The sequence below is a fragment of the Argentina anserina genome, chromosome 3, assembly GCF_933775445.1.
Source record: "Argentina anserina chromosome 3, drPotAnse1.1, whole genome shotgun sequence".
NCBI classification, from domain to species: domain Eukaryota; kingdom Viridiplantae; phylum Streptophyta; class Magnoliopsida; order Rosales; family Rosaceae; genus Argentina; species Argentina anserina.
Window position 1 is genome coordinate 15,017,710 of NC_065874.1, and position 17,163 is coordinate 15,034,872.

Sequence of the window (17,163 nt, forward strand, 5' to 3'; positions counted from 1 at the left end):
GGGAAAATTACCTCACAGTCCTTTAATCGTGGTTCTTCTGCCTCCCTGTATACTCTATAGTTTGTACTTTGTAGGGGTTTTTTTTGTAAGTTCCCTTTCGGATCTTTACTTTTTGCATAAAAAAAGCCAACCGGTTCAATTTGGGTCGTTGTTTTATACACGGTTCGCGCAGCTTGTGTCGATCCAAGTGACCAAGTGTGACATGGTCTGGGATGCCTGAGGTTCCCCATTCTTGTAACAAAAGGGATGACAGTATCGTTTATTTGAGCAAAAGAATATTAGTTGACACAACAAATCTATACTTATATAACCTTCAAACATAAATGTAAATGATGTACCACAAGCACAAACTGTAAATGGTATGTATCACAAGCTCATATTGGAAAACCAATTTGTGTCCATAGCCATGTTAGCAGCGTAGGAAACTCGTGTATAAAGAGGGCGAAAACAGAAAATTCTGTGGTTCCAAATCAAACTATACTGTGTTCCTGCAATGTAACTAACCTATACACTACCTAATGAAATAAAGTAAATATTCCCTAAGCCATTTGTAATCCAAAACAAATTGAACATATTCACATGTTATCACAATGCTACAGATGAATGGGGTAAACGATCCATAAATTTGATTGTTGATAGCAGGTACGGGTGACTGGTTCCCATACAAGACTTCCCGGTTTCTATCAGATTTGAGCAAATTGACGATATTCCTGACATGGCTGCCAAATAAACAACAGATATGCAAGTAATTAAGATGACGAATGTAAGAGAATTTTGTTTTTGGTAACTAAAGAAGCAGAAGATATAATTGGCTCAAGTTTGTTTTATTTTGCTTGAGAGGAAATGACCTAGAATGTTTGCCACAGCATCTCATCCCCGGAAAAGGCACACAATTCTAGTCCTCCAAAAAATTTAAAACAAGCAGTCAACATACCTCCAGACAAGTTGGTGTCGATTTTGGAAACTATAAGTTATAAATAACAATTAAAGCCCACGAGTCATGTGTTTGAAGACCCTTGGAGCACAACTCTAGGCAGCTATGACAGCCCTATGTCCTATGGTATGACTACAAATATAAATTAATTTGAATAGCACAGTTCATCTAAGAATATTCACTGGGGATAAATTTTCAGCTTTCAGCAGTGCCAGGGTATGTGTAACAACTAACAAGTAAGAAATTTGGAATTTATGACAGGAAAATATCAACCTCCACTTGTAAATTTTAGATGACATAAAATTTGAGAACTTACAATTAAGGATGATGCAATGCAGTTGCAAGCTTCAAGCGCCATACTTCCACGAGCAGCCTAAGTATTACTCAATGAAATGTCATAGATCAGTACCACCCATACGATTGGGAAAAGATGAGACCCAAATTATTGAAAGTCGTTACCTTGGAAGGTTCTTGTTCAATAGTATCAACCAGGCTCTGAAGGACAAACTTGCACATCAAGGCAAGCTCACTTACATACGACAAATGACCAAAGAACAGTTTGTCGTTTCCTAGATGCTGAAGAAATAACAAATGTTAATATTGTTTCTATGTTTCCTCAAAAAACAAAAAGCAAAAAGATTTTGAAACTTCAAACAAAATAGTTTTCTGAAAGAAAGCACTTGCAGTGTTGCTTTTCCAAACTTATAAGGCATTCTTGGATTTTTAGAGTATTTTTTTATTTTTTTCCCTTAAGACTCTAAATACTTTTGAAACCTCTGAACATGTTCTAAGGTGTAAACTATGTACCTTTCCCTTATCCGCATGATAAGGCAAATCTTGTTGAGATAGTACCGCTAACAGAGAAACAACTGCACAAAAAATCTTCACTCTCATCCTTGATGTCACCCTATATTATTGAAACATCCAAAGAATAAATAAATTTACATCCATTTCAAAAATGCATACACGCAGGTTCCAACATGAAGTATGTTGTGAAAGTGCTCACCATGGCTGGGAATTCACAAGCAAAACCAAGTTCTTTGGGTAGAAAGTAACTCCAAACTCCGGGTTACCTACACATGGGAAAGACACATTAAACAAAATAAATGACAAACAGAACAAAAGATGACCTCGTAAGCATGTTTGTTTTTGTCAAAGATGTTTTGATATATATATATATATATATATATATATATTACAAGAACCAAACTTATATTGGATTATAGTGTAGCTTCCAGTATTATCTGTCCATGTTTTCCACATATTATATCATTTCTAGAGAAGCATAATAGGTTTTACTTTAAATGCCTTGTCTCAGAAGACTGTCCAATACACAAAAAAAACGTAGTCTGTATTAATAATTAAAAAGATAAAGCAGATTGTTTGGACGATTAACAAGGGTATGTTAAAATAAAGATGAAATTTGAGTTCCATGTTGATATTAATACACAGACTACAAACATGATGAATTAAAAATATCATGTAACAACCTGGAACCATAACCAAGAGGCTGAGCAACTTTTGAATTGAGGAGAGTATTCCATCAGCATCAATTGGAGTTCTGGGTCCTATACAGACAGCAATATAATTTTAGTTCAAATGTTACAACACCAATGTATAACGACTTGTCTTTGCATGTCTATGATTAGCACCCAATCAATATCACAACCCCTTAGCAGATGATGAAATCACAAATCAGCAGCATAGTATACATATGCAGTAGCACTCTTATTTATGAAAGGCAAGAATTTTTATCAAATGGTTGTCTGGAGCAAAGGAACAAGAGTCCTAATAAATTATAGCCATAATATGAATGGATAACGACAGCTCCAGTTTGAGAAATGAAGCTGATTAGTTATATTAATATGTGCGAGTGTGTGTTAATAAGTTATGAGATATCACACTATATGCAATGATGTACTAATGTTTCTTTTAATCTATGCTCTGATTAGTTTTTGATTGCAAAATATCATCAACTCAGTCAGAATGAGGTTTGATGAAAGACGTCCTAGCACCTCAAATCCTTTGAGAAAAGTATACTGGAAGGTTCGTGCTATCTGTAGATCCCCAGGGAAGAAGATAACCCTTGTTTTTTTCAGGTTCCATTCACAATACGTAAACAGAAGGTTGATTCTGATGATGACAAATTATATATGACATGAGAGTTTCACTTGAAAGCAAGATACACTTACCATCAATCGCTTCCAAAATTTGCAAAGAGTTCATTGCTGAGTCAATTAGTCCATCAGAATGAGAAACTAGACCAGCAAGCAAGGCTACCTGATATAGTTATACAAGAATGAGTAAAGTATATGATTTATTTGATATGAAACATCTTTGTGTCAACAGAAGAAAAAAAAAAACCTCAGCAGTCTCCAAATACAGATTTAACTGCTTAGTCTGAGATGAAATAGAAGGTAATGTGACTTCAGAAAACGCTACACATGATTTAATAAAACTGATATGTCTGTTCCCATCTTTCAAAGCCTTAATTGCTAAACAATTACTCGAGCGAACAAGAGTTTCCTGAAAGCAAATTGAAGTGCTGAATTAACATAAAGGAATACATAATACAGGGCATTCTTCTGTTGAAACAATACTCTTTTACTGAGCAAGGTCCCTTTGCAATTGATACCGAATGGATTGTAAATATCGCCTTAAAGGTATTAACAACAATATTTAAATGATGTAAACCTTAAGCCAATGTATGCTACCAAAAGCTGCACGGCATTCAATTAAGAAGGTCAAATGACTTTCCATCTCTTCCCCATAATCAACCTAACAATGAAAAGCCAAAAAAATGTCAAACAATCGAATGCATCGCAATCACAAGGAAAAAGATTTGCATTATGAAATTATGTAATCCAAATTACTTACCAGTGAGACAAAAGAAGAAATTAATCGTGCTGGTTGGTTAGAATCATCTTTTACATTTGCATATATTTCATCATCATGTAGAGCCTGAGAAATTTCAAAAAGAAATTGTATAATTGTCGGATCACGTAACCAACCATTCCTGCCAAAGTAGAGCAACCCAATGTTTAAATACTCTCAGGAAAAGGAACGAAAAATTCACCCATTAAGCATTTAGCTACAACAAAAAGAAAAATAAATCACAGGTTCTCGAAAGTGAGGAGGAACTTAGAAAGATCTTCCCATTTTCAATTGTTTCAGTGTGATAAATGAGATCATGAGTCTTCATTGTAAACCACTTATAGATTGCACATTCCTCCAAATTTATTGGAAACAAGATTATAAATTAAAGCATAAGTCTAGGTATGCGAAAGTCATAAAATTGATGAAAGTGTTCACTAAGGGCAAATAGTTCCCAATGTTGTCAAGTTGGGACTTGCAAATATTGATATTTCAAATAGGCAAGATACACCAAGATCTTAGCAATAAAAAGTGGAGAATGAATGAAAAGACCATAAAGGTACCTTATCCCTATGTCAAGGATCTGCATATTGATGATGCTCTGTGAACTTCCATACATTAAATCCAAGATCTTCAGAAAAGGGGTCTACAATGAGACAAATATAATCAATTTCCTTAGTAAACTAAGATTCTAATGTTCATAAGACTACAGAACCATAATCATAGGACAAATAGTAGAAGAGAGAATACAGTAATCAAGAAGTATGGGGAGAAACCCACCATAGCAATTATGTCTTCTAAATCCTTGTAATAAGAAAGATGCTTCACCAGGATGGACTGAAAGGTTGCCAGTTCATCTTCAGCAATCCCTTGACTGCATGCTCAGTTTGAGATACCTTCCAAAATGGATATCAGGTGGTCAACCTGACATAAATAATCAGATCCGGAGAAAGAAATAATAGAAATAGCAAGCAGATGCAAATAATTGTTCATAAGCTTGCTTACATGTATTCACTGTGAAATTATGAAGATCACTTATTACAGTTAATAGAAGTAACTGTTGAAGAAAAGTCCCTCAAACATCCAGAATATATCATAACTTAACTCAGCTGATATGAGGTAGGACATCTCACCAGAAATTAAAAAATAGCAACAAGCGTTGCCCTCTTATTTAATACAGACAATAAAATAAAACTCAATGAAGAACAAACTAGAAACATTAAATGAGCCAAGCCAACAAGAATGGTGTCCAAACTCACAATCACCAAGACCTTTTTCCCCTAATAACAATATGAAATCTTAGCAAAACGCACCATATGATTTTGAAGGAAAATATCCACATAAGCATCCACAACCTTCAAGTACTCATCAAGGCCTCCATATTGAGTAATTATCTGAATTATTATTATTTTTTAAAACAGAGAAGAAGAAGAAGAATTATCTTCCGAAACGAAATTCTCAATCAGTTCCTTGGAAATAAATCACTAGGAATGTTTTCTGAATTTTTCTTCAATTAAAGAATGAAGAACAAATAAGTACTGGAAAATAAAAGCTAATCAACAAAATAGGTAGGTCTCTCTGTACCTGAAGGACTTTGTCCACCACAGCATTGACAGTGCCCGTTTCATATTTACTTTCACACAGCCTAAATCCAAGTAACCTGTAATTCAAGCACTTCCTCACCGAAAAGAAATGAAGAGGTCAAGAACTGTCAATGTGCAGCATAGACTATTTTTCATTGATGAAAACAGACCTCACAGGCTCACACCAAGATTACCCCCTAAATTGGACCTAACATAGATTAAACCAACCCATAAGGAAGAAATGGCTGCATATATTTATGCTCTTCGACATAACAATGATTATGTGTTATGACTCTCACCAGCATCACCGAATGGTACCTGATCATAGGAATCATCATTGCTGGACTCAATGAGTTGAAGGATCTCCATAACATGTGAGCAAACTACTTGGAATGGAAGTTGCTTGACCAGATGATGGAGGATAAGTGAGGGGCATGGGAACCTTCCACGCAGCTCCACTTGATTAGTTGCCAGCCCAAGTTCCAGTAACACATCATTTACTTGTCTCTATCAACAGATTAAAAAGTATCAATAAACCATCATACTTTAAGGCTAGAATTCATGTCAAACCTTCCTTATTTAATAGTTGAACTACATTCCTTGAGACCATTAATAAATGAAGGTAAAAAAGAATCAACAAAGTTCAAATGGTACTGTGTATAGTAAACTTATAACTACTTCATTAACCAAAGTAATAATCCTCTTAAAGTTGTTTCTGTTTAATATACAGAACCTACCTCAGAAACGTTTTTAAATATGCATTTCATGATATAATCAATGGTTGGTTCCATCAGACTGATAAGCAATCTTTTGTTATCAGTCAAGTTCCCGTGAACTGCTTCCTTTGCCGATTTCACCCGCAGCAACAGAATTTTGAAGTCATTAACACAGCTGAGCAGACATCCTGTAGCAATTTGGAAAGATGAGTTGCATAGCTATCTGCAAGTATACGTGTCGGCATAATATCAACTTGAGTTGGAGCTCATTTAGAAATCCAGAAACCAGTCCAAAATTACCTGTCAATAAACCTTATTACAGAAAGACAAGTGCCAAAGTAAAAGATACATCATGAAACTAACAGAGGAAATAATGGTTTGCGAAATTAAGAGAAATAAGGAAAAAAGAGTTGAAAAAAAAAAGACTATGCAGAGGCATATCGAGTCCTCTGCCAAAAGCTACATCATAAAATCAATTAGAAAGTGGAAAACATACTAATCTATTTACTTCTTGAGAAGTTAGTATGACTCAAAAATTGATTCAGTTTAGCACTCCACACTTTCGATTGCATCATACAATCATTAGACCTTCACTGAGTATAATCTACCTGCTCAATCTACAGTATAGTCACTACTGGGCATTGGCATGGAAGACAACAAGAAATTCAAAGCCACAATCCCTGATGAGATCAGCCCTGTTTTCATATATGTGCATATCTTTAAGTGCAAATTGCTAAATCCATCAAACTCGTTCATAAATCTACCACTTAGGGCAACTGAGAAAGCAGGTCTCAAGGAACTCTGTCCATCCTCATAATTTCACCCAAATTATATATCTCCTATCAGTTTCTCTTTTCTTTCTTGAAATTGAATCAATGACCTACTCAACAATCCATCACCAAGTACCAGCGAATTACTCAGTTTTGCAACAAATTCACAACCATTAGTATAACAGCATCTATGAACTCTCAAAGTTGTTTAACGGATGGATGTGCTTAAAATGCAGTCGAAGAAATGATTACCTATATCATGGGAGTGCAACTTTCTAAGACAGTGGGCCATATACAAGCAACAGTAGGCAGATGCCAATGGATCTGCTAACCCTCTTATCATCATTACCAAGCGTTGGAGACAGCCTAGAGGTCGATCATGCAAGAAATGCCAACAGGGCAATAGTGCTAGCTCCAAATAACTGGAAGAGAATCAAATTAACAGCCAAAGAATAACATACTATTGTTAGTGTTGTCTACTTAGTGCTATTGTTAGTGTTATTGTTAGTGCTATCTTTTCTTAGTGCTTACTTAGTGCAGCAGCTTCTTTTGTTAGTGCTATTGTTAGTGCTATCTTTTCTTAGCTAGTGCTTACTTAGTGTAGTTTCTTTTCTTAGTGCTGTTTGCTTTACTAGTCTATATATAGTTGTTTCCATTGTAGCTACAAACATAATTCAGTTGTAAAAACTAGCAGTTCAATACATCATTCATATTCAAACTATTTCCTTGTGTTACATTCTTCATGGTATCAGAGCAGTGATCCTCATAGGACCTGCTGCTGTTTCTGATTTTCATTTCATCTTCATTATCATTTCATCATGGCCGGAGGGGATAAGCTTGTAGGAAACTCTTCATCTGATTCCAAAGATGTCATTGACTCCAACACATCATCTCGTCTCAGCTCCACCTTGCTCAATGAGTTCAATTACATTCAATGGGCCAATGTCATGACTTTGGCTATAGGAGGAAGGCAGAAGACAAATTACATTAACGAGGAAGCAAAGAAGCCCATTACTTCCGATGCTGAGTATGATGCTTGGCTTTCTCAAGATCAACTGGTCAGGTCATGGATCAATAACTCCATGGAACCAAGGCTGCAATCAATCTTTCAATACTCAAAAAGTGCTCTTGACATGTGGAATGCAATCAAGGGCATGTATGGAGATCTAAACAACAGTGCTACAGTGTTCCAAATCAAGAGGGAGCTGGCTGATCTTCGACAAGGTAATCTAACCTTCACTGAACATCTTGGCAAATTAACTGCAAAATGGAATGAGCTCGAGATCTACAGGCCCTTTACCACTGAGAGAGCTATACTTTTGAAGAGACAAGAGGAAGATAAAATATTTGAGCTTCTTGCTAGCCTTGGAGCTGAATATGAGGATATCAAGAGTCATCTTCTCATGTCACCAGAGCTGCCTACTCTTCTCAATGTGAGAACCACCATTCAAAGAGAAGAGACAAGAAGGAAAGTGATGAAAAATGCTGAAGTTGCTGTTGTTGAAAGAGATGAGAGGGCTGCTGATGCTAGAGCTTTTGCTAGCAACAACAGACCATATCGAGACAGACGCCCAGATCTGAAATGCACACACTGAAAAGATTGGAAGGACTGAAGTAGGTCATGTGAAGGAAACTTGCTGGATTCTTCATCCTGAGTTGAAGAACAAGTTTCATGAAAGCTCGAGGGGACAGTTTAGACCTGTCTATACTCCTAAGGCTAATCAAGCAAGTTGCAGCTCTTCTAACTCACAAGATCTCAACAACTTCACTACAAATCCCATCAATCTCATCAATGAGTTTGCAGCTTTTATTCAACAGAGACAAGGCAACTGTGACAGTGAGGGGGCTACTGCCATGCTTGGCAAGTTTGCAGGCTATCTTGCTGATTCAAATATTGCAGGGCAAGAGGAGATTCCAGGTATCATTTGTGCAATTTCCACTGCCTTAGATTTGTGCAAGAATAATGACTTTTGGATTGTGGATTCTGGCGCATCATATCATATGTCTAATGATGCATCCCATTTAGAAGATTTTCACACTTTCAAATCGCCATCACATGTGTCAATTGCAAATGGAAAGAAAGTTCTAATCTTAGGAAATAGTAGACTTAAGCTTTTCTCTAATCATAAGTACTCATATGTCATGATTGTTCCCTCATTCCCATTCAAACTACTCTCAGTTGGAAAAATCACTCATGCTCTTGATTGTTATGTTTTTTTCTCAACTAATAGTGTTGTATTTCAGGATCGTATTTCAAAACAGAAGATTGGTGAAGGGTTTTTCCTAAATGGCCTTTACTACATTTCAGCTTCTTCAAGTTTTCATCAAAGTCTTGCTGCAGATACAAGCCTCATTCCTCTTCCAAATCTGTGGCACATGAGATTAGCTCACCCTTCATCAAATGTCATGTCATTTCTGTTTCCTAATTCTTATAAAATCACTCATGAATGTGAGACTTGTCATAAGTCCAAATCTACCAGATTGCCTTTTCCTAGTTCTAGTTCAAAAACATCTCGAGCTTTTGAGTTAGTTCACACGGATGTTTGGGGACCTGCAAGGGTAGAGTCTTTTGATAGCTATCGATTTTATATAACTTTTATCGATGATTTTACAAGAACTACGTTGTTGTATCTCCTAAAATCAAAGAGTGAAGTGTTTCAATCTTTCCAAGACTTTCATAATCTGGTCAAAACTCATTTTTCTTCAAATATTTGCATATTAAGATCCGACAATGGGACTGAATACACATCCAAAGTCATGCAAAATTACTTAAGTTCACAAGGCATTCTCCATCAAACAAGTTGTGTACGTACACCTCAACAAAATGGTCTTTCAGAAAGAAAAAATCGAGATTTGTTGGAGAAGACTAGAGCTCTTATGCTTCATGCTCATGTTCCTAAGAAATACTAGTCTCAAGCAATTCACACAGCTGCATATCTCATTAATCGACTTTCTAGTCGAGTTCTTAACTTCCAATCACCATTTGAGGTTCTCAAAGGAAGAAAAATAAACATTGATCATCTCAAAGTCTTTGGTTGTGTGTGTTATGTTCACACTCATGCCAAGAATCAAGACAAACTAGATCCAAAAGCCATCAAGTGTGTTTTTCTTAGCTACTCCTCATCACAGAAGGGATACAAGTGTTATGATTCTCAATCAAGGAAGTTGTTTGTCTCCAGAGATGTGAGATTTGATGAAACACAACCATTCTTTCAAGCTAAAGATAATGATCTTCAGGGGGAGCTATTTGAATCTGCAGCTCCTCAGCCAGTTATACCTAGTGAGGTTCATGTCCCTCACACTGTAGCTCCAAATGATGATCACTGCATTGATCAACCCTCTTAAGCTGTTCATGATGTTGATGAGGTCATCGAGGATGTTGTAGTTAATCAACCTGAAGATGTTGAACCTGATCCAGTTGCAGTCACTGAGCCTGACGTCGACAATGTGGCAGATCCACCAGAAAGAAGGTATCCTAGTCGAACTAGGAAACCAAATATTTGGTTTTGAAACTCCCACTTCTCTACATACTCTTGGTAATATTGCTACTCTAAATAATGTGTCAGCTCACCATTCAGTTTTTCTTAACAAGTTGTGTGACACCACTGAGCCTAGATCATTTGAATAAGTCAATTAGTCACCAGTGTGGAGAAAGGCTATGCAAGATGAACTTCGAGCACTCCATGAAAATAATACTTGGAGCATTGTTCAATTGCCAAAAGGCCACAAGGTAGTTGGAGCCAGATGGATCTACAAAATCAAGTTTCATTCAGATGACAGAATTGAGAGACACAAGGCAAGGTTAGTAGCTCGTGGTTTTACTCAAACGTTTGGAGTTGATTATAAGGAAACATTTGCACCAGTTGCTAAAATGAACAATGTTCGTGTATTGTTATCTGTGGCTGTCAATTCTGGTTGGTCCTTATTTCAAATGGATGTTAAGAATGCATTTTTGCATGGAGAGTTAGAAGAAGATGTGTATATGCGCCTGCCTCCAGGGCATCATCAAGCAAATGAAGCTGGGGTTGTGTGCAAATTGCATAAGGCTATATATGGTCTTAAACAATCCCCAAGAGCTTGGTATTCTAAGCTCAGCTCTGTGCTTCTTGAATGTGGTTTTAAAATGAGCATGGCTGATTCATCTATGTTTGTCAGAACTGGTACTTTTGGAAGACTCATTGTTCTCGTCTATGTAGATGATTTAATTATCACTGGTGACAGTAATGAAGAAATTCAGTCTCTTAAAGGTACCTTGCATACCAAGTTTGCCATTAAAGATCTTGGTGCACTGAGGTACTTTTTAGGAATTGAAATGGATCAATCACCCTTTGGCTTGTTTCTCAATCAAAGGAAATATATTGTTGAGCTACTGGAAGAAGCTAACATGAAGGCTAGCAGTTCAACTCCTACCCCTCTTCCAAGCAAATTTGATATTGAAGCATCAGGTGATCCTCTCCCTCACATCTCAGAATATCAAATATTGGTTGGTAAACTCATATACCTCACAATTACACGACCAGATATTTCATATGTTGTTAGCTTGGTGAGTCAGTTCATGCATGCTCCTACATCTACACACATGCATTTGGTCAAACGAATTCTAAGGTATCTCAAGGGCACAGTGACTAAGGGAGTGTTTATGAAAAATAATGGTCATTTTGTCTTGGAAGGTTTTTCTGACTCTGATTGGGCAGGCAACACCCTTGATCGAAAGTCTACGACTGGTTTTTGCACATTTGTAGGTGGAAACTTAATCACATGGAAGAGTAAAAAACAGTCAGTGGTGGCAAGATCAAGTGCAGAAGCTGAGTATAGGGCAATGACCTCTACTGCATGTGAATTGATATGGCTGAAGGCTCTTCTTCAAGATCTTGGTGTCAAGTGCAAGAATCCTATCACTTTACACTGTGACAATCAAGCAGCAATGCACATAGCTGCGAACCCTGTCTTTCACGAACGTACCAAGCATATCGAAGTGGATTGTCATTTCATTCGAAATTAAGTCCAAAACAAAATTCTGACCACTTCGTTTGTGCGTTCTTCTGATCAACTAGCCGATGTGTTCACCAAAGTGTTGCCTACTGCTCAGTTCCATCGTCTATTGTTCAAGCTTGGTTCGAAAGATTCTCTCGATCCAGCTTGAGGGGAGTATTGTTAGTGCTGTCTACTTAGTGCTATTGTTAGTGTTATTGTTAGTGCTATCTTTTCTTCGTGCTTACTTAGTGCAGCAGCTTCTTTTCTTAGTGCTATTGTTAGTGCTATCTTTTCTTAGCTAGTGCTTACTTAGTGTAGTTTCTTTTCTTAGTGTTGTTTGCTTTACTAGTCTATATATAGTTGTTTCCATTGTAGCTACAAACATAATTCAGATGTAAAAACTAGCAGTTCAATATATCATTCATATTCAAACTATTTCCTTGTGTTACCTTCTTCACATACATATATAAATATGATAAAAAAACTTGAAATTTCGAGATTCTGGCCGCCGTGGGCCGACACTGCAGCTTCGGCCGGCACAGACATGAACGCCGGGAGGGGGGGAGTGCGGCCGCCACCTTCTGTGCTGGCATCGCCGAATCCGCACCATGCGGGCGGTGCGAACGTCCGCAGTTGAGAAGCCATATATATATATATATATATATAAAAGAATTTTCAGGTGTGGACGTCCGTACTTTACGTAAGGTACAGATTCGCCGATTCCGACAATAGCAGGCCGCAATGGCGGGACGGCCCACGACAACGCACTCCCCATCTCTCGGCGGTCCTGTCTGTGCCGGTCAGAGCTCCATCAGCGACCCATGGCGACCGGAATCGCGAAATCGCTGGAATCTGCCCATAAACTTAATTTTTGCAGATTCCGGCCGCCGTGTGTCGCCAATAGAGCTCCGACCGGCACAAACGGGATCGCCGGAAGGTGGGTAGTACAGTTGTACTGGTCCCACCGTTGCAGTCTATCGTCGCCGAAATCGGGACGTCCGCACCTGAATAACCATATATATATAGTCCATATCCAGAGTGAAGTTTCAATTTTGGCACACTTTTCGGTCAAATTTTTTCACCATAAGCGATTCAATATTTAGGTATGTTATTCAAGATCATCTCTACAAAGTTTCATCTAATTTGACAATGGTTTGAGCTTTCAAAATTGAGATTTACACGAACGGTTCACGTTGAACAATTTTAATTCATTCATTGATTCAATCTAATTTCAATACCTTAACGATGTCCGAATTAGATGAAATTTTGTATATATGATCTTGAATAGCATACCTAAATATTGAATCGCTTATGGTGAAAAAATTTGACCAAAAGTGTGCCTAAATTGGAACTTCACTCTGGATATGGAATGTATATATATATATATATATATATATATAGAGAGAGAGAGAGAGAGAGAGAGAGGGGAGAGGATTGTAAGGAGAAAAACAACTCTCCCAAATAGAACATACAAGTAAAGGACCACATAAATAGTCTTATTTAACCATTAACAATGAGGAAATAATTACAAAATTATTATGTATAACCACTAAAAATGAGGAATTAATTCCAATCAACATGCTCTTCATGTGTAAGTTATAAGAAAGAAGATAAGGAGATAAAATAATACTAAAGAATTAATGATCAGAGAACTCACATACGTGGAAGAAGCTCTTGGATTGCACCAATTTTGCTGAACCAATTATTGCAAGTTTCTTTAGCATCGGAGCAAATATCACTCGCTGTGAAGTTTTCTGCAATTCATACAATTAAAATAGAATGAAAAATGTCAAACTGATTGAATGTAATGAGTCCAATAATCACCACACCTATTTAAATTAGATAATGTTTGATCAGAAAGTAGAGAAAAGTAAGAACTCATAATGGAAAGAAAGATGTATCATAAAACTGATTATTATCAAAGGGCATGAAATTTCATTTGCTTCCTTCTTTTCAATAAAATTGCTTAATCCATCTCTTTTCTTTTTGGGTAAAATGACCAAACTAGCATTTGAAAGAACTGGATTCAAATGAGCAGATGATTATTTAGCAACTGACAAGTGCTATTAATAGTTTTAAGCTGAAAGAGTTCAACTGCATTTCTACAAGGGAAAAAGCCTGACAAGGAAAGAGCAATGTAACAGCAGTACCTGGTAAGAAGCAGAGTCTGATTCTATCTTCAGCTAGTTCAGCTTTCAACTTGATGCGTTCCCATACCATATCCCCAAGCATATCCATAATATCCGTAGCAAGAGCAAAAAGTGTAGGATAACATTGTAAAATAGATGTATCCATCAAAAGCTTAGCTACCTGCCAACAAAAATTTCTTTGAGAATGTGATGACGTATAATCCTAACATAATTTCAGCACAACACAGATAAACTAGCAGACAGAACCAAACTACTAGAGAAAAAAAGAAAAAATTTATATTGTACTCTATGCAGAATAATTGGGAAAATTCTAGAGTTTCCCCTGATTTTATACACGATATGGATTGTTACCAGACGTTATCTAACCTAATGACTTTTTAAACTCATAAATTGCCATTCTCATAGCGTAAGAGTGGACCAAAGAAAATCTAGTTTGTTATGCCTAAGTTAAATCCTCAAGCTAGAGTATAACCTTTTGTTACAATAACATTTTAATGATGATCAAGATAATGGCAACCAATGGTTTAACATGTACTTAATATGTAACAATATTTAGAAAGCACAGCTGTTTAATCTTCTCTTAAACCAGATCTGTTACCCACGTAAGACTATAAACCAACTTTTCAGCAGAAGTAATGAAATTACTTTTATTGATAATTTCAGAGATGTCACACGATCATCGGCATGCCAGCTGTGGTTTATTTCAGTTTTGAGCTCATGTAACCGGGAAACATATTCCTGTCCTGTGATGACTTTGCCACCCTCTTCTGCAAATTTTTCTGGGTCTTCCAGTTCCTCCAAATGCATATTTGTTGATGATTTATCATAAGCTGCACAATCGCACCATTAGAAAACAACAATCGCTAAAGCTGGTCAAGATACACACAATTGTAAACATAAGGCCCAGTTAAACAACAACAGAAGAAAAAAAAGGTGGCTGACATACTTCTCCGGCCTTTCACCATCACATCAGTCATCTGTAATTATTATGAAAATAAAAAAGGTTAGAAAGTTACAGTTCCCAGTAAGGAACATATTAAGTAGCTGGCATAATTTTAAATATGATCATTGAGTTTAGAAACGGTGCGATGAAATCCTAGTGATAAGGAAGGAGGAGGAGGGATCCGTTTTCACAATGAGAACAAATTCATAGAATTGAAGAGGTCACAGACAAAAGAATTAAACAGCTAAATAACAGAAAACACACCCAAAAGAAAGAAAAAAACATTCCCCGTCCGTTAGATACTGAATACTCCCTTATGTCTGATGTAGTCGCCTTAATAATCCTAAATAAAGAACCCTTTCCCATAGGGGAGAGAAAGCATAGAGATTATATATATTCAAATTTATTTAGGAAGTAGAAAACCAAACTCTATCCGTACTAAAAAGACATACAGACATACAATAATTGAATGTCAAAATTTCAGAAGAATATGCTACGTCAGCAAGGTACTGCATGGTCTTAGAACCAAGCAATCAAAACCATGTTCCAGATATCCAAATACAATCCATAACACTTATAAGAAACATGAACTGCTTACCAAAGAAGTAATCAAAACCGCATTCTGAAAATCCAAATACAATCCATAACATCCGAGAAAAATTAGCCACTTACCGAAGAAGCCAACACCGTTTTGGAGACCGGAAACCGCTGCATGAGTGACCTCTAAAAAGAAACCCACTCTTTCTCTGGATTTTCAACCAGACGCCTCACCGGACATTTCCAAAGCAAAACCATCTTCAACACCTTCCAAATCCTCTATAGAACCTGCTGTATTGTTATCTGACCTCCTCAGCGGGTCAAGATAGTCCGTTTCGCCATCATCAGCCCCCTCAACCTACATCGAGAATTCGAAACATATCACATTGTGAATAGCCTGGAATTTAATATCAAAACTAAAAAATAGTAACATTTCGACGAATCAGATGGCACAAATTCATACTAATCAAACGAGCAGCTACTGAATTTGAGTCCAGTCCATAGATTAATACTTCATTTATTGATAAAAATTAAAGAAAAGAATCATAATCAGTAGAATTTAGAATTAGAATGATCAAACACCTATAAGACGAATCCAGAACAAAATCCAAACTGAGCGCACCGCATTGTATCTAACCTAATATGAAGCTGAAGCATATGAGCTGGCTCAATCGAGCACAGCGAGATCAGTAATGGAGTTTCTATCTCTGATCATGAACTACTGGATTTTATATGAAACTACGAGAATTGAGGTTACTGACCTGGAGATGAGGTAGAGACGGTGAAGCGGAGAGAGGGTGGTAGTCGGCGCGTGAGCGAGGAAGCGCGTGGGATTGTTTCTCGGCAGCGTAATTGCGAGGTCTGAACTCCATCATCGGTAGTACCGTCCGTCCCCGCTTCTTTTCATCGTTTGGGAACCACTGAATACTATTACGGTTAAGACGTTTGAGACTGGAAGGACGGTGTCGTTTTCTTCACAATTTGGAACATACGGCATTGGGCTTATGGGCACAGAATGGACAGTTACCAAGCCCGTTAAACCATATTTACTTATTTAGTTTCAAAAGGGCGACTAGTTTTTTTATGCCTCCGGTCAAACGAAAATTTGTGGCGGATGCTATAGTTTTTTTTTTCGACAAGGAGAAAAATTACAGATGAAAACCCTTTAAACAACCATTATTAATAAAAATTAACTAAAAAAATATGATGCTAAAATATAAGGAGAAAAATTACATATGAAAATCCTTGTTATTATCTATTTGAATTTAAAATATGATGCTAAAATATTAATTTGTTTTGATTTTACCATAATTAATTACACTATTAAATTCCGGTGATTATTAGATTGAGTATATATTTCAATGTATGCTCATTTCATATCCATTTTCTATATATGTAATTTCCAATTATGGTTTATGTCTGTCTTGCTTATAAGAAATAATAGGAGGCAAGCATGCATACACTACTTCATTCTTGTATTTATGAAGAACAAGAGTTTTGAAAGCAAAATTTATTGAAAATGGTCATTTGAAGGTAGAAATGATAAGAAAATATCATTTTTTATCACTTGATAAAAATGTGTCTTATTATAATATGTACATGATAAAAGAGTCCATAAATTTTTAAGAATGATAAAAAGATGTTGTTTTTATTTTATTTTTTGACCATTATACCTTTTTTAT

At 36.6% G+C, this 17,163-nt stretch overlaps 1 protein-coding gene across 1 annotated transcript; it reads right to left on the reverse strand.

Moving 5' to 3' along the window:
• Positions 1–417: 417 nt before the first annotated feature.
• On the reverse strand, positions 418–16,372 carry LOC126786753 (uncharacterized). Its single transcript, XM_050512675.1, is given in 24 exon segments — positions 418–719; positions 1,251–1,307; positions 1,394–1,510; positions 1,742–1,841; positions 1,941–2,007; positions 2,425–2,502; positions 3,127–3,214; positions 3,299–3,460; positions 3,629–3,712; positions 3,812–3,950; positions 4,372–4,454; positions 4,589–4,732; positions 5,122–5,202; positions 5,393–5,482; positions 5,710–5,898; positions 6,129–6,295; positions 7,130–7,299; positions 13,509–13,605; positions 14,002–14,161; positions 14,647–14,831; positions 14,948–14,978; positions 15,617–15,703; positions 15,705–15,839; positions 16,243–16,372. Coding segments are annotated over 24 exon segments (2,661 nt in total). The 5' UTR covers positions 16,357–16,372; the 3' UTR covers positions 418–683.
• Between the last annotated feature and the right edge of the window lie 791 nt (positions 16,373–17,163).